General features: G+C 44.9%; 1 protein-coding gene across 2 annotated transcripts in view; it reads right to left on the reverse strand.

The window, feature by feature from the left end:
* Window positions 1-22,687, reverse strand: part of PSTPIP1 (proline-serine-threonine phosphatase interacting protein 1) — a 91,406-nt gene that overhangs the window by 20,940 nt on the left and 47,779 nt on the right. For both annotated transcript variants that reach the window (XM_050967029.1, XM_050967030.1), the window contains exons 4-6: window positions 12,527-12,561; window positions 10,572-10,678; window positions 1,657-1,719 (exon numbers count right to left, since the gene is read on the reverse strand). In XM_050967029.1, the coding sequence (XP_050822986.1) occupies window positions 1,657-1,719; window positions 10,572-10,678; window positions 12,527-12,561 (205 nt within the window). The remainder of the gene's footprint in view (window positions 1-1,656; window positions 1,720-10,571; window positions 10,679-12,526; window positions 12,562-22,687) is intronic.

Genomic DNA, 22,687 nt, shown 5'->3' on the forward strand with positions numbered 1-22,687 from the left:
CATGTCTAAATACTAGAGCTGGATTGGAACTGGTTTTTCCATTTCTTGGGAAATTCTGCAATTTTGGGGGGAAAATGGAACAAAACCAAAAAAACTGAAATTTTGTGAAAAACAATATTCAGGGGGAGGGAGAATATTGTTTTGGGTTTATAGAAATGTTTCTTTTTGATCAAAGGGAAAAGCTTTAAAAAAGGCATTTTGATAAGGTCAAAGTTTCATGTAAACAATAAAGCTTCATTTTTGAAGAATCAGCATTTTTCAACAGAAAAACATTCCATCTGAAAACTTCCACTCAGCTCTACTGAATGCACAAGACAGATGAAGGGTAGGAGAGGAAATGACTTGCCCAAAGCACACACCAGGTGAGTGTTAGAACCCGCAGCCAGGTCTCCTGAGTCCCAGTGACCAGTGTCCTATCCAGTAGACCACATTGCCTCCCCTGCGTCCCACAGGATTGACCATGACCAGCTTAACACATTTTTAAACATGACTTATCCTGTCCACACTAGGTGCAAAGTCCTGTTTAGAATGGTTGGTGGTTATTTGCATTGCAGTAGCATCTAGGTGCCCTACTCACAGATCAGGACTACACTGTGTGGTACAAACACAAAACCAACAGTTCTTCCTCCTGCCCCCAAGGAGCTTACAATTTAGGTAACAAGAAACACCAGGTGGGTATAACAAACGTCAGGAAGCCTAACCAAACAATACTAGTCAGCATGGTGGGCAGTGGCCTCAAAACACCAGCTGCCTATCTATCAAGTTTTTTTGTGGCATCATGGAAAAGGAGAGTCGTAAAAAGGGATTTGAAGGAGAATAAGGAGTTAATTTTATGGATTTGACAAGAAGCATCTCTCATGGATAGAGGCAGCATGGGAGAAAGCACAAAAGTACATGGTTTGAAAACTGAACAAGTGGGTGATGGCAGCTGGCATCATGGATAGAGGCAGCATGAGAGAAAGCACAAAAGTACATGGTTTGAAAACTGAACAAGTGGGTGATGGCAGCTGGCATCATCATTAACATGACCATTTGCCTAGTTGTAGACATGGCATTACTTAATCAACAGAACTGCTCTCCATTTTATCCAGAGTTATAGCTGCCAACCTCAATCACAAAATAGGTTTTCCCTGCTTTTCTCTCTAGTTAGCCCTCCAAAGTTAACAACTCCAGCAGAGGGCACTAAATTCCTTTGTTGCGCAGGCATCATCATCATCATCATCGCCATCTAGTTCAACAGCTGAGCCAAATTCTCCCACTGGAGTTGCACAAGGCCTGTAGTATCTTCATTGATGGTGATGATGCATGAGACTATACGAATTCACTTGACTTTCAGATCCCCAGGCTGAGTAGGTCAGGCTGAATGGCAGAAAAAAAAAATCTTAGCCAGTAAACTTGTTGAAAACAGAAATAGGTCTGGCACTAACTCCAAGTTAACCCTCAAGGTGCTGTAAGAGACCTTTAACTAGGTGTGGCAGGGAAAACATGCTTCCATATCCTAACCTCATGGCTTGGAAACACATACTCTTTTTACTTTATTTCATCATGTTCTTGACATTCCTTTAAGATATTGTCTGTGATGAAAATTTCACCCTCCCACCCTAATTAACCACCTTGTGCAACTGAATGAATGTATTATTAAACCACATAACTTACCTCCATAGTTTTCTTATAAAGGGACACCTTGCTCTTTTGCGCACGATCCATTGCAGACTCGTACTGTAAGAAACACACAGGACTAAGCGTTTCTCCTTTTAATGACAGGATTAGAAGAGCAATTGTTGCACCATTTCTAAGAACCATGTTCCTGTGCAAAAAATGCCTTGATGTTGCTTTTGTAACTCACGCCCTTCTAAATGACACAGTGCAAAGCTAGGAAAAATTAATCTGAGATCATTTTGCTTCAGTGGCTTCCATTAATAGCCAAGAGGATATGTCTTCATTTTCTCTCCTTATCTTAAGAAGCTTAAATTGCATAACACCCAGTCACACTGTACATAAGCTTTGCCAGCAGAGTTCTGCGTAACAGCACAAGTCCTGGGATAGGATCTTGTGCTGCTGCTGTGTTTGTGCAGGCCCCACCTTGCTGAGTAAGGACTTCTATCCATTCCAAATGTGACCAGATCCAGTATGATTAATAACAGATCCTGTTACCTCTGTCAAATGATTATATTCTACCTAATTTCCGCGGGCATCAGCAGATTAGTTTGAAGGGCATTGGCCCAGCCTCTTCTTCAATTTGACATGGTTTGAAATACCCGGCTCCAAGCTTAAAAACAAGAGCGTTTCCTGTTCGGCAGCCAGACATGACTTTCATCCCCTGATGCAGTCTTTTTAACAGAGCTTGATCTGAACACAGATGGCTTTGTTTCAGATTATGAAATTTCAATATATGTAATGCTGCTCTCCCAACAGCTTTGACTGATCACAAGATCCTAGTTTTTCACGATTAAAAAAACCCTCAAATTTCTCTGATTTGTTTTAAAAAAAAAAAACACACCATAAAAATACACATTTTTCTGTGATTAAAATGAAATGCTGAACTTGTATACATTGTGACTGTTTCCCTAGCCACAATGGATCAGCTGAACACGATGCTTTACTGATATACAGTAGAAACCCATTTATCTGAGCCTCCATCATTTAGTCCTCCACATTAACTGAACCACCAGCTGCCTGGGGCTGACAGCAACAGAGCTCAGGCAGTCAGCTTCAGGTGGCTGGTGATCTGGCTGTCAGCGCCGCATGGCGCTAACTGCCCAAGCACCCCTCCGCGCACACAATCTTAAAATAAGGGATAGAAAGCTCTTTGCCAATTCTCCTGATTATCCCCTAGTCCCAGTTAGATCAGATAAATGGGGTTCCGTTGTAAACATGAAGCACATTCAAAAATGAATGACAAGAGTGTCATAAACAGATAGCTAAGGGCTAATGTTCTTTTACCTGTAAAGAGTTATCACAGGGAACCAAACACCTGACCAGAGGACCAATCAGAAAACAAGACTTTTTCAAATCTGGGTGGAGGGAAGTTTTGGGTGTGAGTCCTTTGTTCTTGGTCTGTTCTTCTCTCGGCTCTGAGAGTGACCACAGGAATCTCCAGGCTTTCTAATCTTCTGTTTCCAAGTTGTAAGTACAAGGATAGTAAGACAATAGGTTTATATTGTTTTGTTTTGTATTTACATGTGTGTAGTTGCTGGAGTGTATTCTTTTTGGATAAGGCTGTTTATTTTTTTTTCTTTAAGCAATTGACCCTGTATATTGTCACCTTAATATAGAGACCATTTTATGTCCTTTTTCATTCTTTTTATATAAAGCTTTCTTTTTAAGACCTGTTGGAGTTTTTCTTTAGTGGGGAATCCAGGGAATTGAGTCTGCAGCTCACTAGGGAATTGGTGGGAGGAAGAAGTCAGAGGGAAAATCTCTTTGTGTTAGATTTACTAAGCCTGACTTTGCATACCCTCTGGGTGAGGGGGAAGAGAGATTAGATCTCTCGGTACTTGTGTTTCCAGGACTGGAAGCAGGGAATCTCCTAGGGTCATCCAGGGAGGGGAGCCTGGGAGGAAGTAACAAGGAAATAAGGGGAGGGGGTTATTTCCCTTTGTTGTAAGACTCAAGGCATCTGAGTCTGGGGGTCCCCCAGGGAAGGTTTTGGGGAGACCACAGTGAGCTAGGCACTGTATAATTCCTAGCTGGTGGCAGCAATACCAGGTCCAAGCTGGTAACTAAGCTTGGAGGTTTTCATGCTAACACCCATATTTTGGACGCTAAGGTCCAGATCTGGGAAGAAATGTTATGACATGGTGGCAGTGGTGGGATAGATAGAATCCAGAAGCCAGTAGGAATATTATTTTCTTTTTCTCTGCTATGGCTTTTATGCAGAGAGAAAGGGTGGTTTTAAACAGAGTCAGAGAGAATTTTTTTTTTCTGTTCTCTGGTTGCAGTGGCTTGCCTATTAAGCAAGGGACATTTAAGGGTCTTTTGTTATACTATAGCACTCCAATTGAAAGTTAAGTACCCAGCAAAACACACATGCAAATAAAGTGGTATTTCTGGTTTACTTTACATTTAAAAAATTAGCTAAAGGAAGAAAGGGAAAAAGGCACTGTTGCTAGGCAGACCCCAGGAGACAACAAAGAGCCTGCAGTTCAGACAATAAACACCGGAGGGCACTCCAACACAAGAAAACAAGAACCATGACTTCCAAGGCAAAAATGGCGGTGGGGGGAACAAATCAGAAAAGCAGACCACAGGCGACAAATGGAAAAAAAAAAAAAAAGGTGGAGCTGAAAGAAAAAGAAGAACAGATCAAACATGCAGCCCATAAAAGAGAACAAGATGCCAAAAATGCAGCCCACCACAGAAAACTACAAGAAGAAGAGGTGGCCCACAAAATAAAACAAGCAGAAGAAGAGGCAGCCTACCGCCGAGAAATGGAAAAACAACAAAAAAAAAAAGTGAAGAGAGGGAAAAACAGAGAAAACATGAACTGGAGTTAGCGCAGGCTGGGCAGCATGCTCCAGCCAATCCTAACAACTCTTCGCCATTTATGGTTCCACATCCCAAGAAATTTCCCATCTACAAGGCAGGTGATGACACTGAGGCCTTCTTAGAAAATTTTGAAAGAGCCTGTCTTGGGTACAGCATCTCTGAAGACCAGTACATGGTAGAATTGAGGCCACAGCTCAGTGGACCTTTAGCAGAGGTGGCAGCTGAAATGCCTAAGCAGCAAATGAACGACTATAAACTTTTTCAAACCAAGGCCAGATACAGAATGGGGATAACCCCGGATCATGCCCGTCGGCGTTTCAGAACCCAATAGTGGAAACCAGATGTGTCATTTCCCAAACACGCCTACTACGTTGGAAAGAATTATAAGGCCTGGATATCAGGAACCAATGTTAAATCCATAGACGAACTGCACCTCCTCATACAAATGGAACAGTTCTTGGATGGTGTTCCTGAGGACCTAACACGGTACATACAAGATGGAAAACCCAAAAATCTCACCGAGGCGGGGGAGATTGGAGCCAGATGGATGAAAGTGGCAGAAAGCAAGAAAGCTACTGTCAAGGGGAACGAATACCCCAGAGGGCACACCGACAATAAACCCTACAACCGAGGGCAGCCAAAGGCCCCACCTACAACCCAAGGAAAGCCACAGACACCCTATTCTTCCACCTCACCAGTCTCCAGTAACTCACCTCGACCCAGTGACCAGTCAGCTGGAAGATGCTTCAAGTGTAATGAACTGGGACATATCAAGGCCAACTGCCCAAAGAACGCCAACCGAGTGCAGTTCATTACACCACCATCACACCAAAGATCCCCAGGCCCAGATGCCTCTCAAATACCCTTGGAGCGAAGGGAAAATTTGAGAGTGGGCGGAAAGAAGGTTACTGCATGGAGAGACACGGGGGCACAAGTGTCAGCTATCCACCAATCCTTCATCGACCCCAAATTCATCAACCCAAAGGACCAAGTGACAATTTACCCCTTCATGTCACAAGCTGTAGACTTGCCTACAGCTAAACTGCCTGTCCAGTACAAAGGCTGGTCAGGAATGTGGACTTTTGCAGTCTATGACAATTATTCCATCCCCATGCTACTGGGGGAAGACTTGGCCAACCAGGTGAAGCGGGCCAAGAGAGTGGGAATGGTTACATGCAGCCAAACCAGGCAAGCTTCCAGACCCATTCCTGTTCCTGAGCCGTCCACAGAGGCCCCGTCTGCGTTATCAGAGACCCAGACAGAGGTAGTGGACCCGGATTCCATGCCAACCACTGAAACAGCCACAGCACCTCCAGTCCCAGGCCCGGAACTGGAACAGCAACCAGCACCAGCAAATGCAACCACATCTTCAAACTCAACACCAGAGGGCGCCAGCGAGCCAGAACTGGCAGAAGCAACAGACAGCCATACCCGAAAGGCTCAGCCAGAGCCTGAAATATCCTCAGGTGCACCAGCTGAGAGCAGTTCACCAGCAATGGAAACAACTCCATCACCTACACTGCTTCCAGAGGGACCAAGCCCAAGTCCACAGTCTGAGGAAGAACTGGTGACCCCAGCCTCAAGGGAACAGTTCCAGACTGAGCAGGAAGCAGATGACCGCCTTCAGAAAGCTTGGGCGGCGGCACGGAGCACCCCACCGCCTCTCAGCTCTTCTCACCGATCCCGGTTTGTTATAGACCAAGGACTTTTATACAAGGAGATTCTTTCTGGTGGACACCGGGAAGAATGGCAGCCGCAAAAACAGTTGGTGGTTCCAACTAAGTACCGGGGGAAGCTCTTAAGCTTGGCCCATGATCATCCCAGTGGCCATGCTGGGGTGAACAGAACCAAGGACCGGTTGGGGAAGTCCTTCCACTGGGAGGGGATGGGCAAGGACGTTACCAAGTATGTCCGGTCTTGTGAGGTGTGCCAAAGAATGGGAAAACCCCAAGACCAGGTCAAGGCCCCTCTCCAGCCACTCCCCATAATTGAGGTCCCATTTCAGCGAGTAGCTGTGGATAGTCTGAGTCCTTTCCCAAAAAAGACTCCCAGAGGAAAGCAGTACGTACTGACTTTCGTGGACTTTGCTACCCGATGGCCGGAAGCAGTAGCTCTAGGCAACACCAGGGCTAACGCTGTGTGTCAGGCCCTAACAGACATTTTTGCCAGGGTAGGTTGGCCCTCCGACATCCTTACAGATTCAGGATCTAATTTCCTGGCAGGGACCATGCAAAAACTGTGGGAAACTCATGGGGTGAACCACTTGGTTGCCACCCCGTACCACCATCAAACCAATGGTCTGGTGGAAAGGTTTAATGGAACTTTGGGGGCCGTGATACATAAATTCGTCAACGAACACTCCAATAATTGGGACCTAGTGTTGCAGCAGTTGCTGTTTGCCTACAGGGCTGTACCACATCCCAGTTTAGGGTTTTCACCATTTGAACTTGTGTATGGCCACGAGGTTAAGGGGCCATTACAGTTGGTGAAGCAGCAATGGGAGGGGTTTACGCCTTCTCCAGGAACTAACATTCTGGACTTTGTAAGCAACCTACAAAGCACCCTCCGACACTCTTTAGCCCTTGCTAAAGAAAACCTAAAGGATGCTCAGGAAGAGCAAAAGGCCTGGTATGACAAACATACCAGAGAGCATTCCTTCAAGGTAGGAGACCAGGTTATGGTCTTGAAGGCGCAACAGGCCCATAAGATGGAAGCATCATGGGAAGGGCCATTCACGGTCCAAGAGCGCCTGGGAACTGTGAACTACCTCATAGCATTTCCCAATTCCTCACTAAAGCCCAGAGTGTACCATGTTAATTCTCTCAAGCCTTTCTATTCCAGAGACTTATAGGTTTGTCAGTTTACAGTCCAGGGAGATGATACTGAGTGGCCTGAAGGTGTCTACTATGATGGGAAAAAAGACGGTGGCGTGGAAGAGGTGAACCTCTCAACCACCCTGGAACGTCTGCAGCGGCAACAAATCAAGGAGATGTGCATTAGCTTCGCCCCATTGTTCTCAGCCACCCCAGGATGGACTGAGAGGGAAAGTCACTGGTCAGTCAGTGAAAAGGAATGCTATGCCATTGTGTACGCCCTGGAAAAGCTACGCCCATATGTTTGGGGACGGCGGTTCCAGCTACAAACTGACCATGCTGCGCTAAAGTGGCTTCATACTGCCAAGGGGAACAAGAAGTAACTTCTTCGTTGGAGTTTAGCTCTCCAAGATTTTGATTTTGAAATTCAGCACATTTCAGGAGCTTCTAACAAAGTAGCTGATGCTCTCTCCCGTGAGAGTTTCCCAGAATCCAGTAGTTAAAAAGTGTTCTTAAAATGTAAAAGTCTGTTAGTTATATACTTAGTGGTATATGTAAAGGTGCATGTGTTGTATTAATCTGTTTATTTTAAAGTTCTAGGAGGAAATTGCCGCCAGTGAGGTTCCCCACTGTCTGCAATTTGGGGTGTGTGTCATAAACAGATAGCTAAGGGTTAATGTTCTTTTACCTGTAAAGAGTTATCACAGGGAACCAAACACCTGACCAGAGGACCAATCAGAAAACAAGACTTTTTCAAATCTGGGTGGAGGGAAGTTTTGGGTGTGAGTCCTTTGTTCTTGGTCTGTTCTTCTCTCGGCTCTGAGAGTGACCACAGGAATCTCCAGGCTTTCTAATCTTCTGTTTCCAAGTTGTAAGTACAAGGATAGTAAGACAATAGGTTTATATTGTTTTGTTTTGTATTTACATGTGTGTAGTTGCTGGAGTGCATTCTTTTTGGATAAGGCTGTTTATTTTTTTTTCTTTAAGCAATTGACCCTGTATATTGTCACCTTAATATAGAGACCATTTTATGTCCTTTTTCATTCTTTTTATATAAAGCTTTCTTTTTAAGACCTGTTGGAGTTTTTCTTTAGTGGGGACTCCAGGGAATTGAGTCTGCAGCTCACTAGGGAATTGGTGGGAGGAAGAAGTCAGGGGGAAAATCTTTGTGTTAGATTTACTAAGCCTGACTTTGCATACCCTCTGGGTGAGAGGGAAGAGAGATTAGATCTCTCGGTACTTGTGTTTCCAGGACTGGAAGCAGGGAATCTCCTAGGGTCGTCCAGGGAGGGGAGCCTGGGAGGAAGTAACAAGGAAACAAGGGGAGGGGGTTATTTCCCTTTGTTGTAAGACTCAAGGCATCTGAGTCTGGGGGTCCCCCAGGGAAGATTTTGGGGAGACCACAGTGAGCTAGGCACTGTATAATTCCTAGCTAGTGGCAGCAATACCAGGTCCAAGCTGGTAACTAAGCTTGGAGGTTTTCATGCTAACACCCATATTTTGGACGCTAAGGTCCAGATCTGGGAAGAAATGTTATGACAAAGAGGAGGAGATTGCACACACTTAGTGATGCTGGTACTTTCCATAAAATGTAGTTAAACGTTAATGTTTTTATTTTTTCACAAACTTTAAAAACTATTATGATTCTCTGTAAAAATGCAAATTCTGCATTTTTTCCATGGGAAATGGATTTCTACAGTCCCTGCTGATTACTGCTATAAGTGTCTGATCACTTCTTTTAACTTTGGGTAAGAAAGTTGCTTCTATAATATCCTGCCAGAGCACTAAAATATACTGCAATTGAAGTAGTAGCAAAGAGTTTGAGCCTTGTGTTGAACTCAATCTCTAGATCATCTCATCCATGATGTCAGGGAAATGCTGGGAATCAAGGTTTCTTTCCTGGAGAAGGTGGCGAAAGGAGGGGCATGGATGGTGGATGTCGAAAGCTGAGGAAGGCTGAGCCTCCTCAAACAGCCTTGGGTGGCCCTGCCCATGCTCTGTCCCCAGGGCCCTTCCAGCTTGTTCAAAGGATGCTGAATTTGGGAGGATCTAAGGGGACGACAGCTGACTTGAACATAGTTGAGTTTTTTTAATACAACACCTCTGGTGAATACTAGATTAATATCATTTATCTTGTGGATTTCTAATACACTCATCACCTTATTGCTTAGGCTTCAAGTTCAACACAATGCACAAACTTTTGTCACTGCTTCAATTTCAGTGTATTGCAATGCTCTTACAGGATTTTTACTGAAGCAACTTGCTTAGCAAGAGTTTTAAAAAGGGATTAAATACTTAGGACATGGCTACGCTTGCAGATGTAGAGTGCTGAGAGTTAAACTCGCCTTCAGAGAGCACAGTAGGGAAAGCACTGCAATCTGTCCACACTGACAGCTGCTTGCACAGTGGTGTGGCCACATTTGCAGCGATATTGGGAGTGGTGCATTATGGGTAGCTATCCCAGCATGCAAGTTACTGCAACGTGCTTTTCAAATGGGCATGGTGATAAAGTGTGACAGGCAGTGTGTTGTGTGTATGTAGGGGGAGAGAGAGTGGGGTTTTGGGGGGCTGACAGTATGTCAGCATACTATCTTGTAAGTTCAGACAACACGGACCCCCATTTCCCTGCCCCACCTCTCTCTCTCTCACTCACAGCATTTCACACTAATGGCTTGCATGCCAGCTGTCAGAAATGGAGTTTTGAAAGGGCATTTCTGCATTCCTACAGGAGTTCAAAACAATGACAAGAGTGGCCACTTGACTTAAGGGATTATGGGACGTTTCCAGAGGCCGATCAGAATGCAGTAATCGAACACCTCGTACACACTGACGCCCGTGCTTTGTAGCCAAGGCGCAGCAAATGTTATTCCTCTTGCCGAGGTGGAGTACCAACAGCGCTGTAGCCATGGAGTCAGAGCGCTCTACGTGCCTTGCCAGTATGGACGTGGAGTGAACTAGGGCGCCTGGTGCTCCTTTATTGTGCTGTAACTCATAAGTGTAGCCAAGCCCTTACAGGAATAAGAATAGCATCTGCAGTTAAATTAGCTAGAAAGTGAAAGAGACAAGGGCTCTCAGTCTTCATAGTTCAGAGCATTATCTCATCACCAGCCGTGATAACAGAGAGACCGAGATTCCCCCCAGCATCAAGTTAGCTAGGAGCCTGGGGGGAAGGAGGCGATTATCATGCTCTGAAACATCCATAGCACACTGCTGGAGACAACCTATCAGAATAAATGGGCCCTTGATCTGACAATTCTTATATTTCCTCACCTTTTTTCGTTGCTCCTTCTGTCTTTCTCTGAACTCCTCTATTCCTTTCATTTCATCCTTCAGCATCAATGCCAGCTGGATATGAGAGTTTCCAACATTTTCAATTTCTAAGGCAGATGAGAATTTATAGACAGTCAATGAAAAGGCCTCTAATGAATACAAAGTCAGGTTTTTCAGCAGGTATTTACTGGGAGGTGGCATGACTGTATTACTTACATGCACCTGGCAGTCTCAGAAACTTAAGGAGGGCTTTTTTTATTCAGATTGTTGTATTATCTCATCAATTAAAGGAGGATAGGACTCATCCCAATCCCATTGATGCCTGCAACATGGGGCCAGAACTGCTGCTGTTTGTGACACTTGCCAAGATTATGCATGGCAGGAGAATGTAAATAGAAATACTTTTAGCTGGCCCCCTTTCACTTCTTCATATTCCCACCACACACCTCCAACCTCTCCCCTTCCTTTTTAAGGGCTCTCGCTCTTCCCCCTCCATGTCCCTATTGACCCCCGGTTTCTTATCCACATTGTGATCACCTTCCCACCCATCACACTTCTTGACATCAGTCTCTCTTGTCAGCCACTTCCCAATTACAGCCAGGCTTGTCCCAGCACTATAGTCCAATTAGGGAGGCTGAAAATGGGCAGGGTTCATAGATTCATAGATTAAGGAAAATATTTCACTCTTGAAGTTAAATTCTAAAATGTCTGGCCAAGATTTTCAAAAGTACTTAGTGATTTTAGGGTGCCCAACTTTGAGAAGTCTTGAAAAGGGCCTGTTTGTCAGAACGTGCCGGGCACCCACCTCTCTGAAAATCAGGCCCCTTCAAACCAGGAGTGACCTTAAATCTCTAGCCACATTTGAAAATCTTGGCCTCTTTATCTAAACTGTAGGCAGTGTGTGCAACTGCATTGCCCCATTGTATACTAGGTAATTATACTATTACGTCGTAGGGGTGTAAAAACTTTAGCATTTAGAGAGTGCATATTCCGCTGTCTTGATGAGCCTGGGGCTTAGATGAGGGTTAGTCATCTGTGCCTCAAACCAGATAAGACTGAGCAAGTGTTGGGGAAGCAGCCCAAAAAGTTGGCAAAAATTCCATTATTACCCCTAACTAGGGGAGTGCAGCCACCGTCTGTAGCACAGATGGACAATCTGAGTGTGTTAGATCCTGGAGTGTCTCTGCATGTCCAGGTTGTGACCATGGCGAAGGGTGCTTTCTGCCAACTGTGCTGGTGAGATGGGTGTGCCTTTGCTTACTGTCATTCATCAGGGGCGATCTGAAGCACCTTACAACTGCAGGGGTGTATGACAGCCCCCATTTTACAGATGAGTGAACTGAGGTACAGAAAACTAAACATCCTAATTGCCGGAGATGCTGCCTTAAATAATTTGTTCAAGGTCACACAGCAAATTAGCCTGCTAGGGGTCACTCACTGGCCAGCTGGTCCTTTTTTATTATGTTTCAGCCATGTGTGGTCAACTCATTGGTGCGGGGTTGGGATCCTGTTTCCAGAAAGAGGAGGAAATCCCTTCCCTTATTAACTGGTTGGCCTGAGAGAGGAAGCATAGTTCCCAGTGCAGAGACCTGAGGACCTAAACTGGAGACAGTTTTATGGCTCTTTGGTTTCTTAGGAATTCAGGAGGAAGGGGAGTAACAAAGGAACTGGGATGGCAGCTTGGCTGTTCCTCTGCTGGTGGATTATAGTGGGTACAGTGCGTGCTGTTGGGGAAGGGGCGTTTGGACAAAATGTGGAGCTACTGAGGAAGATTGTTACCCATGTGAATACCCATCTCTCCATACTGTGGATTAGAGTAATAAAGGGTGTAAATAACAGGCAGAAAAACATTTGGAATAGAAAATCCATCTTTCTCAGTGATAGCTTGGCCCCAGGACGAATCAGCCATCAATGAAAGGACTCCAACAGGGATGGAAAGGCGAATATAAACTTACGTTGCTTTAGGACCTCGAATGCTGCCTTCAGAGTGCTGAGAAAACAAACACATACTTATTAGTATAGTGTCCTAATGACAGACTGTGAATCTAAAAAAAAAAAAAATCCACTATCAGACCTTTACCCTCAAAGAAACACAAAAATAAATAAAACCTTTAATAGCCCTATCAAAAAAAATTGACCATGCAAAAGGGCGAGAGATTATATTTATAGGTTATCATTAGGCCATGCAATCAAGTGCTTCGTGAAGCAGGGAATTAAAGACTTCTGAAGTCCTGGTGCACTGGACTGTTTAACCCCTCAGTATTCGTTATAACACGTTAATATTAACTTGTCTTTACCATTGTCTCGGTGAGAACATGAATACAGGGAAATACAAATGACCAGTATAACTGATGTTTGGAACAGTAGTCCAAAAGAGGAGATCTCTGAGGACAGAGAAAGGTAAGACCTCTGTAGTTAGAGATCAGTGCCGTACTAGCATATCTTGTTTTTAACTCCTTAGTAATCCTCACAGCAGGAGCAATGCATTGGCTGTATAACATTTCCTCCCTCCTGCACTTCTGTAGCACCCCCTTGTGGTACTGTCTCCAAATTCTTTAAAGAAACCAAATTAAGACCAATGGTTTTCGGAGCCATACACTCTAGGGGTCTGAAATCATGGACCATACAGTGGCTTTTCACAGCTGCATAGTGCAGTATGATTAAGCTCTGTCACCAGATGGAGACCTCAGCACCAGGCCATGAAACACAGGTGAGACTAGCAAGACAAAACATTACACTGGTCAATATGAGCAGCCAGATGGAGCTGGGTCAAAGTAAGAGCTGGGGCCTTATAATGGTGTTTCACAGGGGGCTGGCAAAGGGCATTGGCATATTGTCTGTTGAGTAAATGATAATCAGTCAGGCAGATGAACAGGGAACAAGCCACAAATGTTTTAATGAAGCAGCAGAAAGAACAGCAAAGAGATAGAGAAGAAATTCAGAGCGAGTTGCCATAAGAATAGTGGGCACTCCCCACTTTACCATTCTGTTGCAGCATTGCTGCTCCAATTGCACACAGGTCTGAGGAGCCTGGTCACCAGTGGTTTTACTAGGGGCTGTACTGTGAATTTAGAAGGTAATCTTTCCAGGGCACGGACTGTGTGATCTCCCAAAGGCCTGTACAGGGGCTTGATAAAGGGAGAGCCTGATACAGCCCGTGAGAGGGGAAGAAATATTCAGCCAAGCCTGTGAGTGGCACTTCTGAAAAATTCAATGGCTAAAAGCATAAAGTTTTGCCACTGAGAGAGTGGGGAGGGATGTGTGGCCCTGCCAACCCCTAGGGGACAGAGATCTATGAGGAAATCATGTACATCCTGGGCTACCTTAGGAGGCCAGAGAGACACATACTAGAGCTCACATTCTCTGTGGTACTTTGGGCAAGGTGCAGGCTCCTGATGGCAGCCTGGCTTCCAAAGGAGTGGGCAGGGGCGGCTCCAGGCACCAGCACACCATGCGCGTGCCTGGGGCGGCAAGCCACTGGGGGGCGCTCTGCCGGTCGCCGCGAGGGCAGCAGGCAGGTTGCCTTCAGCAGCATGCATGCAGAGGGTCCGCTGGTCCCGCAGCTTCGGCGGACCTCCTGCAGGCATGCCGCCGAATCCGAGGGACCGGGGACCTCCTGCAGGCAAGCCGCCGAAGGTAGCCTGCCTGCCATGCTTGGGACAGCAAAATACCTAGAGCTGCCCCTGGGAGTGGGCCTGCAGGCACCTGGCTCAAAACCCACACTTTGTACCCTGTCTGGTGCAGCCTCCTGCCCTCTCCAATACTGATGCTTCCTGTGGGAATTCCGGATGCTTTTCCTTTGGCTGAGTGGAGCTGTGTTTAAAAACATTCTAGGCATGGCCTTCACATCAGTTTTATTAAGAAAGCAAATCCCTGGTTTCTGCCTTACCACACGCAGGTTTCATGTTAAAAACACCACCACCACCACACGCAATCTTGGCAGAGCTGGTGCTGAACTAGCCAAGTGGTAGCCCTCATCCTTTCATGTCAGCATCTCCAGTGCCTTTAGCACTGACTGCTTTGAACATGTAATCCAGCTCTGGAGCAGAGGGGTTGCTATTTTCAGTCCTTGTGTGGACTGTAGTTGTTAAGCACACTTGAAGGTAGCTATCGACACTTGGGCAACAATTAGGTTTGCTTCGTCACATAGACCTTCATTCTGCTCTTGGATGGATGCATGCAGCTCTCATTGACTTCAATAGTGCACAGATCCAAGGGCAGAAACTGGGAGAATTTCCCTTGGTACAATCTGCCTGTGCTACTGAACCTGAAGCTGTCATCTTTAAAGATATGCTGCCTCCCCATTCTTCATGGCACATGCTTAGCCAGAAGGGCAAGAAGTATAGTCTATATACCTTATGCTAGTGTTTCCCAAACTTGGGATGCCGCTTGTGTAAGGAAAGCCCCTGGTGGGCTGGGCTGGTTTATTTACCTGCCGCATCCGCAGGTTCGGCCGATCACGGCTCCCACTGGCTGTGGTTTGCTGCTCGAGGCCAATGGGAGCTGCTGGAAGCGGCAGCCAGTATGTCCCTCGGCCCGCGCCAGGGCATGTTTAGAGTTTAAATTGGACGTAAAGCAGCAAAGAGAAATAGGATCCTTTTTCAGGTCTTGAAGCACTCTTGTGGACTCTTTGGGGAAAAATATAAAGGGAAATGGACACCATCATGCAGGCCCCAAAGAACATCATGAAAACCTTGAGTCTTGATTCAAAATTTGCTAGCACAGCTACCTGTAAAATGTGTGAGCAAAAAGCCTTTCAGCCAAAAATGATCAATATACATCTTATTTTCAAACTGTTTCAGCTTTTTGTGTATAAACCAACAAAATATTTTCCCTGAAATGAGTTATGAATAACTGGTGGCTCTAAACAAAAAATTCTTTAAAGGCTTGAGTTGGTGCTCTCAAAATCCTCTGCTGTAAGAGGGGGCTCCAAGCTGGCCTGCAAAAGCCTGTGAATCTCCTTGGATCACTAGGACATAGCATAAAGGATTGACTGTCTTTTAAAATATGCTTCTTTGTTGTTGTGAAGGTGCCCTTGGATTTCATTTTATCCCTATGTTCCCAAATATGTATAACCTGGCTGGTGTAAATGTTTGATGCAAACTGAAACTTGGAGCATAAGGTCTCAGAAATGAAGGAGTCTTTTTACCCAAATTTGAAATCAAATAATAAATTGAGTACATCAGGTGGCTTATCCATTTTTGTACTAGATGAGATGATTGAGATTTTTAAAAAAAGTAAACATAACTTACAATACAAATTGACCCTTGCTTTTATGTATATCTTATAGTGAGGGTGGGGCAGTTTATTAGATACCTCATCAGAGTAACATACAAATATTGATATAAAAAACAAACTCAGGACATTTGTTATTTGCACATGTTGTTTGCACAGAATGTTGATCTATCATTTCCAGAATTTTTTCCTGGAGCCTGAGGTGTCAGTTTCTGCCAGATGTAGTTAGATTGCTGTATTGGATACTGAAGAAAGATATGATCTCAATACAAGGGGAAAAGGAGTTTACTCTCTTTAGTCTTGAAGTGGTCTATGCTATCAGAGTGGTTTATGAAAGGAAGCCAAATGTTGTGATTTACTTTCTTCTGTGGGCCCTTGAGTGGAGGAGGGTTAGTCTGTCTTCCAGTGAGCTGAATAATGCCCCTGGCTACAAGCAGGTGGGAGTAGCTGAATCTAACCTTTTTGGGGGGAATAGACATGCACATAAACTTTGTAAACAGATAGGAGGGAGAATAGGTAGGTCAAATTTTAGGCCTAAGAACCTTCAAATATCTCTTTACTTGAGTGCTGCCCAATATACCAGGTACAGTCCCGTGCATCAGCTATGTATCACCTTCTGAAGCTCTGACATATAGCTGGAACATCTCATTCCAGTACACCAGGATGTAGCTGTGTGGGTGAAGGAAAGTATCCCATTTGGTAGAGATGTATGTGTGAGATGCTTGTAATTAAATTTTGCTAATACTCTTGAATGCATGGTAACCAAATAAAGTGTCTCATTTCAGAGCCCCTCTCCATGGGGGGGGGGGTGTGATTTCCTATTGAGATTTGTAATGTTTTTGTTTTGATGTCTGTGAGGGTGGGGATGCTTCAGTTTTAGTCCGGTTGAACAAAATTCATTGTCCTCACATTCACGTTTTTAAGGGGGGAGGGAGGGAAGTGCCACTATTTCAAGTCAGGAGGGTTGTTAAACTAAGTTACAGGCAAAGCATCAGCCTTTGCCTTGAACCTCCCCACAGCAAGCCAGCTTGCTAGCATCCATGTGAAATGTCTATAGAAATGTATTGTGTGTAATTAAAGCCTTGCACTTAGTCACATGGATTTAAAGACCCAGTTTTCATATGAAACTTTGGCAGAGAAATGAAGGGGCTGTACTTGGGGTTAGAGTCAAGGGAGCTGTGGCAGATGGAGCAATAACCAAGCACCAACTTCAGGTGATTTTTGCCATCTAGTAGTTGAAACCTTTTTCTGTTAACTAGGCTACAGATGTACTAGAGATTTCATTCCTTACATTATTTTTAAGACTTTTAAAATATTCAGCACATTGTTGAAAGAAGTAAGTGTTTCCTGAAGTATTTTGAAATGAGCACATTAAAAACATGAACATTGCTTTTCCCGGGTACTTGCTTATACCTTGTGTGGAAATATGAAGATGCGGGATATGGAGCAGGGAAGACTTTCACTATAATTAATAATAATAACAATACCTGGCTCTTTAGTGCTTGTCATCAAAGTGCTTTACAAAGAAATCAAGTGACTTGCTCACAGTCACCCAGCAGACCAGTGGCTGTACCAGGGATAGATCCCAGGGCTCCTGAGTCCCACTCCAGAATTTTATACATTAGGTAACAGTGCTTCCCCTTGTAGCTTTCTTGACATTGATAGACATTGCAGGGATTGATCACCTGAAAACTGACCCTGGTTTTCTTCCATCAGGGCCTGTCCCCTTGGCTGCCCACCCCTTCAAGGGTGGCCCTTGTTTGGCGCCTGATTTCCCATGGACCAAATGCAACTGCCGAGAAGAACTGGATCAGATTATAAATCTGTTTTCAATGCAAAGAATACATTGATCAGAAGTAGGATTTTGTACTGGGATGTGGGATGGCGATCCTTAAAACCAAGCTCTGTCCCTTATTTTTCATATAAATTTCCTTTATTTCCTTGAAGGTGAGGTGGCTGCCCTGCAGCCCTTCTATTCTCATCCCTTTGCCTTATCTGCTGTTAAGCAGAGAGAGGGAGAATGCTTTATAGACCTAGTCTGCACTAGAAAATGTCATACCTGTTCTCCAGCAAAAGTGCAGCTGCACCAGCGCTAGCAACAATGTGCCATTGATGGGACTCAGGGTGCTTTCACCACCGTGTCATGAAAGCCTGGCTTCATGATAGAGTGGGTAAAATCGCCTGCATCCTGTCAGTGCTGGTGTTTGCACCCTTGCTAGCACCAGTGCACGCTGCTGTGAAACAGCTACAAAACGTTCTAGTGTATACAAGATGCACTTCCTGTCGCTAGCAACCCAGCTCTCTGCTTAGCGTCTCCTGAAGCCCCAACCTCTCACTCTTTCTGCTCCATGTCCTTTTTTCTATGTCCACTAACATTTTTTGTCTGTGCTGTTTTTTACCCCTGCCTGCCCACTAAAGTGTGTTCAGCTGCATGTGAATGAGCTGTGGCTCAAAGCCTCAGCTTTCTTCCCCAGTTGTTGAAGGAAGAGGATATCTTAAGAAACGCTGGACCCAGACATGGGTCCAACTGAAAAGTGGAATGTTTGCTGTGTCAGTTTGAGTTTTTCTGAATGTCTTGCCCCCTCCCTCAAGCTCAGAATAGCCTAATGCAGTAATTTATGAAGTGCCTTTACTATTGATACACAGGAAGATAAGACAGTGACTCTTCTGACAGGAAAACCACAACTTATTTTTTCCTTCGCTTAGTGAATAGGAGTGGAAAATACCACTGCCTCAATCATATTTCTTATAAATAACAGCAACACGATACATCATGTTCTCTTTGTAAAAAGTGTGGCTTTTTAAAAATGGAGAATTAGACCATTGCCTCTGCTATGCAGACTCTTCAGCCCTAAGGAGAACACTCCCCACCAGCTATGTGTACTCTGTGCCTAGGGATGAAAGCAGGGCTGGTGCAACCACTAGGGGAACTAGGTGGCCGCCTAGGGCGCCTAGTGGTTGAGGGAGCCTAAAAGCCCGCTCAGGCAAGGAGGTGGAATGGAGGTGAGTTGGGGCAGGGGGGCGCGGGGAGGGCTGCCCATAGTAATGCGGGGGCGCACAGGCGAACTGCTCCCCGCCCCAGATCACCTCCACTCTGCCTCCTCCTCTGAGCACACAGCCCCTGCTCTAATTCTCCTCCAATCGGTGCCACAAGCCTGGAAGGAGAGGAGAATTCTCCTCCAATCGGTGCCACAAGCCTGGAAGGGGAGGAAAATTAGAGAGGTGCTGGCGTCCTCAGCGGAGGAGGCGGAGCGAAAGTGAGCTGGGGCGGGCTCCCCGGGTGGTGTTAGCTGTCGTGGACGGAGAGGGGTTAGCTTCCACGGGGCGGGGGGGCTCCCCGGGCAGGGTTAGCTTCCGCGGGGTGGGGGGGATCCCCGGGCAGGGTTAGCTTCCACTGGGGGCAGTAGCTGCTGCAGGGAGGGCTCCCTGGGTGTGTGTGGGGACGGTGGCGGGCGGGGTTAGCTGCCACGGCGGGGACGGTGTTAGCTGCCGTGGAGGGGTGGGGTTAGCTTCCGCAAGGGGGAGGCTCCCCGGGCAGGGTTAGCTGCTGCAGAATGGGGGGAGGGTTCCCCAGGCAGAGTTAGCTTCAGGGAGGGTAGCTGCTGCAGGGGGGGTTCCCCAGGTCGGGGGGTGGCGGGCTGAGTTAGCTGCAGTGGCGGCAGAGTTAGCTGCCGGGGGGGGGCTCCTCTGGTGGGAGGGGTCAGTGGGCGGGATTAGCTGCTGTGGCCAGGGTTAGCTGGGGGTGGGGGACGCAAGGTGGAAGTTTTGCCTAGGGCACGAAACTTCCTTGCACAGGATGAAAGTAATTTACCGGTTTGCAGAGTGGCCAGGGTCCTGGGCAAGGTGGGGGGGCGGCTCTGGGCTCCTGGAAGAGGTGGGACTGGGGCCAGACTCTCCCAGCTAGCCCTTCAGCGCTGCCCAGGCCACAGCACTCAGGGCTCCGGTGACAATTTAAAGGGCCCTGGGCCCTTTTAAATCACCAGATCCCAGGACATCTGCCCCTTTTGCTCCTCCTGGCTCAGCGGCTCTTCTGGTATAGTTGGCTGCATACAGGTGGCCGCTTTCTTACCGGTATGCCATACCAGACTGTACCAGCTTACTTTCACCTCTGTATGAGCCCCAGCTACATATCAGGAGACCAGTTAAATACCAATCCCCTCTCTTCCTTCCACGGCCATGGTAAACATCTGGCTTGGTTCTAAACTACCAGTATTTGGACTAAACTAGTTTTTAATTCATAGATTCCAAGGCCAGAAAATGTAACCTCCTGTCTAGTACAGGCCATGGAACTTCCCCAAAATAATTACTAGAGCAGATCTTTTAGAAAACATCCCAGTCTTTATTTTAAAATTGCCACTGATGGAGAATTCACCATGATCCTTGGTAAATTGTTCCAGTGGTTAATTACCCTCCCTGTTAAAAATCTATGCAGTTTTTCCAGTCTGAATTTGTCAAGCATCTGGCCAATGGATCATGTTGTTCTTTTCTCTGCTAGATTGAAGACATATTTTTAAATATTTATTCCCCCTGTAGGTACTTATAAACTGCGATCTAATCAAGCCTTATCCCTTTCTTTGTTAAGCTCGGTAGAATGAGTTCTTTGAGGCTATCACCATAAAGCATGTTTTCTAACCTTTTAATCTTTCTCATGGCTCTTCTCTAAACCCTCTCCAGTTTACCAACATCCTTCCTGAATTGTGGATGCCACAACTGGACACAGTATTCCAGCAGCAGTTGCACCAATATCAAATTCAGAGGTAAAATAACCTCTCCACTTCCATTCAAGATTTTCCTGTTTTATTCCTCCAAGGATTGCATTATCTTTTTGGCCACAGCATCACATGGGGAGCTCACATTCAGCTGATTATTTGCCACAACCCCAAAATCTTTTTCAGAGTCACTCTCACCAGAATAGAGTCCCTCATCATGTAAGTATGGTCTACATTCTTTGGTCCTAGGGGTATAAATTTAGCTATATTAAAATATATCACTTGCTTGCCCCCAGTTTACCAAGCAATCCAGATTGCTCTGTGTCAGTGACCTGTCCTTGTCCTTATTTACCACTCCCCCAATTTTTGTGTTATCTGAAACTTTCATCCAGCAGATTCTCATGGCTGTGTTGTAACTGTAGTGGTGAGTAAAATGGATTTTCATGTTGAATGGTTCCTAACAAATTGTCTTCCTTCAGCAAAAGTCAGTAATGGGACAATTTAGGTTTCCTGAATCCCTTAAAATTGCATCTTCCAATCTCATTTGTGGTAGGCCTCATGCTCTACTTCTGTCAACTTCAGCTGTATAAGTCTCCTATAAAAATGTAACTTCTTCTGCATGTAGGAGAGGACACCCTCTCCTCCATCCCATTGCAGTCACTTTGTTCTTTTACTTCCAGGCTTGCCACATCAATTATGAAAGTAAAAAAACTGCTTGAACCCCAGCACCTAAATGCTTTGAGTCCTGGCACCTCTTTCATTACAAATTAGGTAGTGATCCCACCACCCAAACAGAGGCCTCTGAAGATGCTGAAATGCCATTGATGCAAAATCAATCCAATGTGCGACTTCTTTGGGTAAGGAACGTCCTGCTGTCAGCTGACTATCTAGATAGATAATGACATTGAATGGATGAGTAGTTTTGCCATCTACATGCAGCATTCGCAGGTTATTGGTTTCTGTTTTATAGTCGGCATGCATAACTTTGGTTTTATCACCATTGAACTTAAGTCCCATAGATTCTGGCAGTTTTTCGCAGCTCTTCCAGCATTAGCTGTAGTTGGTCAATAGTCTCTCCAAGTAAAGCATCATCATCTGCATACTGAAGATCCTCTAAAGATGAATCTTTAAATTTCACACCTCCAACTTTGGCCTCAGCCAGCTTTGTAATCAGATAGTCGATCTTTAGCAGTGATGATTTTAAGTTTTCTTCCAGGTAACTGATAAAAATGTTAAATAGTATAGGTCTAAGAACCACTCCTTGCGGGACCCAGCTGGAAACACACCTGTTTGTTTACAGTTACATTTTGAGACCTATCAGTTAGCCAATTTTTAATCCATTTAATATGTGTCATGTTAATTTGATATTGGTCTAGTCTTTTAATCAGAATATCACGAGGTACCAAGTCAAATGCCTTACAGAAGTCTAAAAGTTTATTATTATATCACCTCAACACTATTATCTTTAATAAAACTTGTAATCTCATAAAAATCGTTAGTTTGACAGGATCTATTTTCCATAAATCCATTTTGATTGGTATTAATTTTATTACTCATCTTTAATTCTTTATTAATTGAGTCCAATATCAGCAGTACATTATCTTGCCTGCAATCAATGTCAGATTGACAAACCTATAATTATCCAGGACATTCCATTTACTCTTTTTTAAATATTGATACAACATTAGCTTTTTTCCAATATTCTGGAACTTCCCCAGTGTTCCTAAACTTGTTGAAAATCAACATTAACTATCCAGAAAGCTCCTCAGATAATTCCTTTAAAAAGTCTTGGATACAAACTATTCGGGCCTGCTGACTTAAAAATGTCTGACTTCAGTATCTGCTGTTTAACCTCCTCATGAGATACTAGTGAAATGGAAGGAGTGATAGCCTCATCATATGGTATAACTACAACATTAGTTTTTTCTTCAATAAATATTTCTGTTTTGTATTTAACGCTTCAGCCTCTTCTGAATTATTATTGACAATTCTACCATTTCCATCTACTAATGGTCTAATGAACCAATACCATTGTTAATATTCTTTTTGTTTCTAATACACTTTAAAAACTCCTTCTACATGTATCTAACTCTGCTGACCATAGAACAAACTACCATTGGGCACTTGCAAACTCAGACTAGCTTGTTATTCAGTTGAAAAACCTTGCAGATT

The sequence above is a fragment of the Gopherus flavomarginatus genome, chromosome 9 (genome assembly GCF_025201925.1).
Source record: "Gopherus flavomarginatus isolate rGopFla2 chromosome 9, rGopFla2.mat.asm, whole genome shotgun sequence".
NCBI lineage: Eukaryota > Metazoa > Chordata > Testudines > Testudinidae > Gopherus > Gopherus flavomarginatus.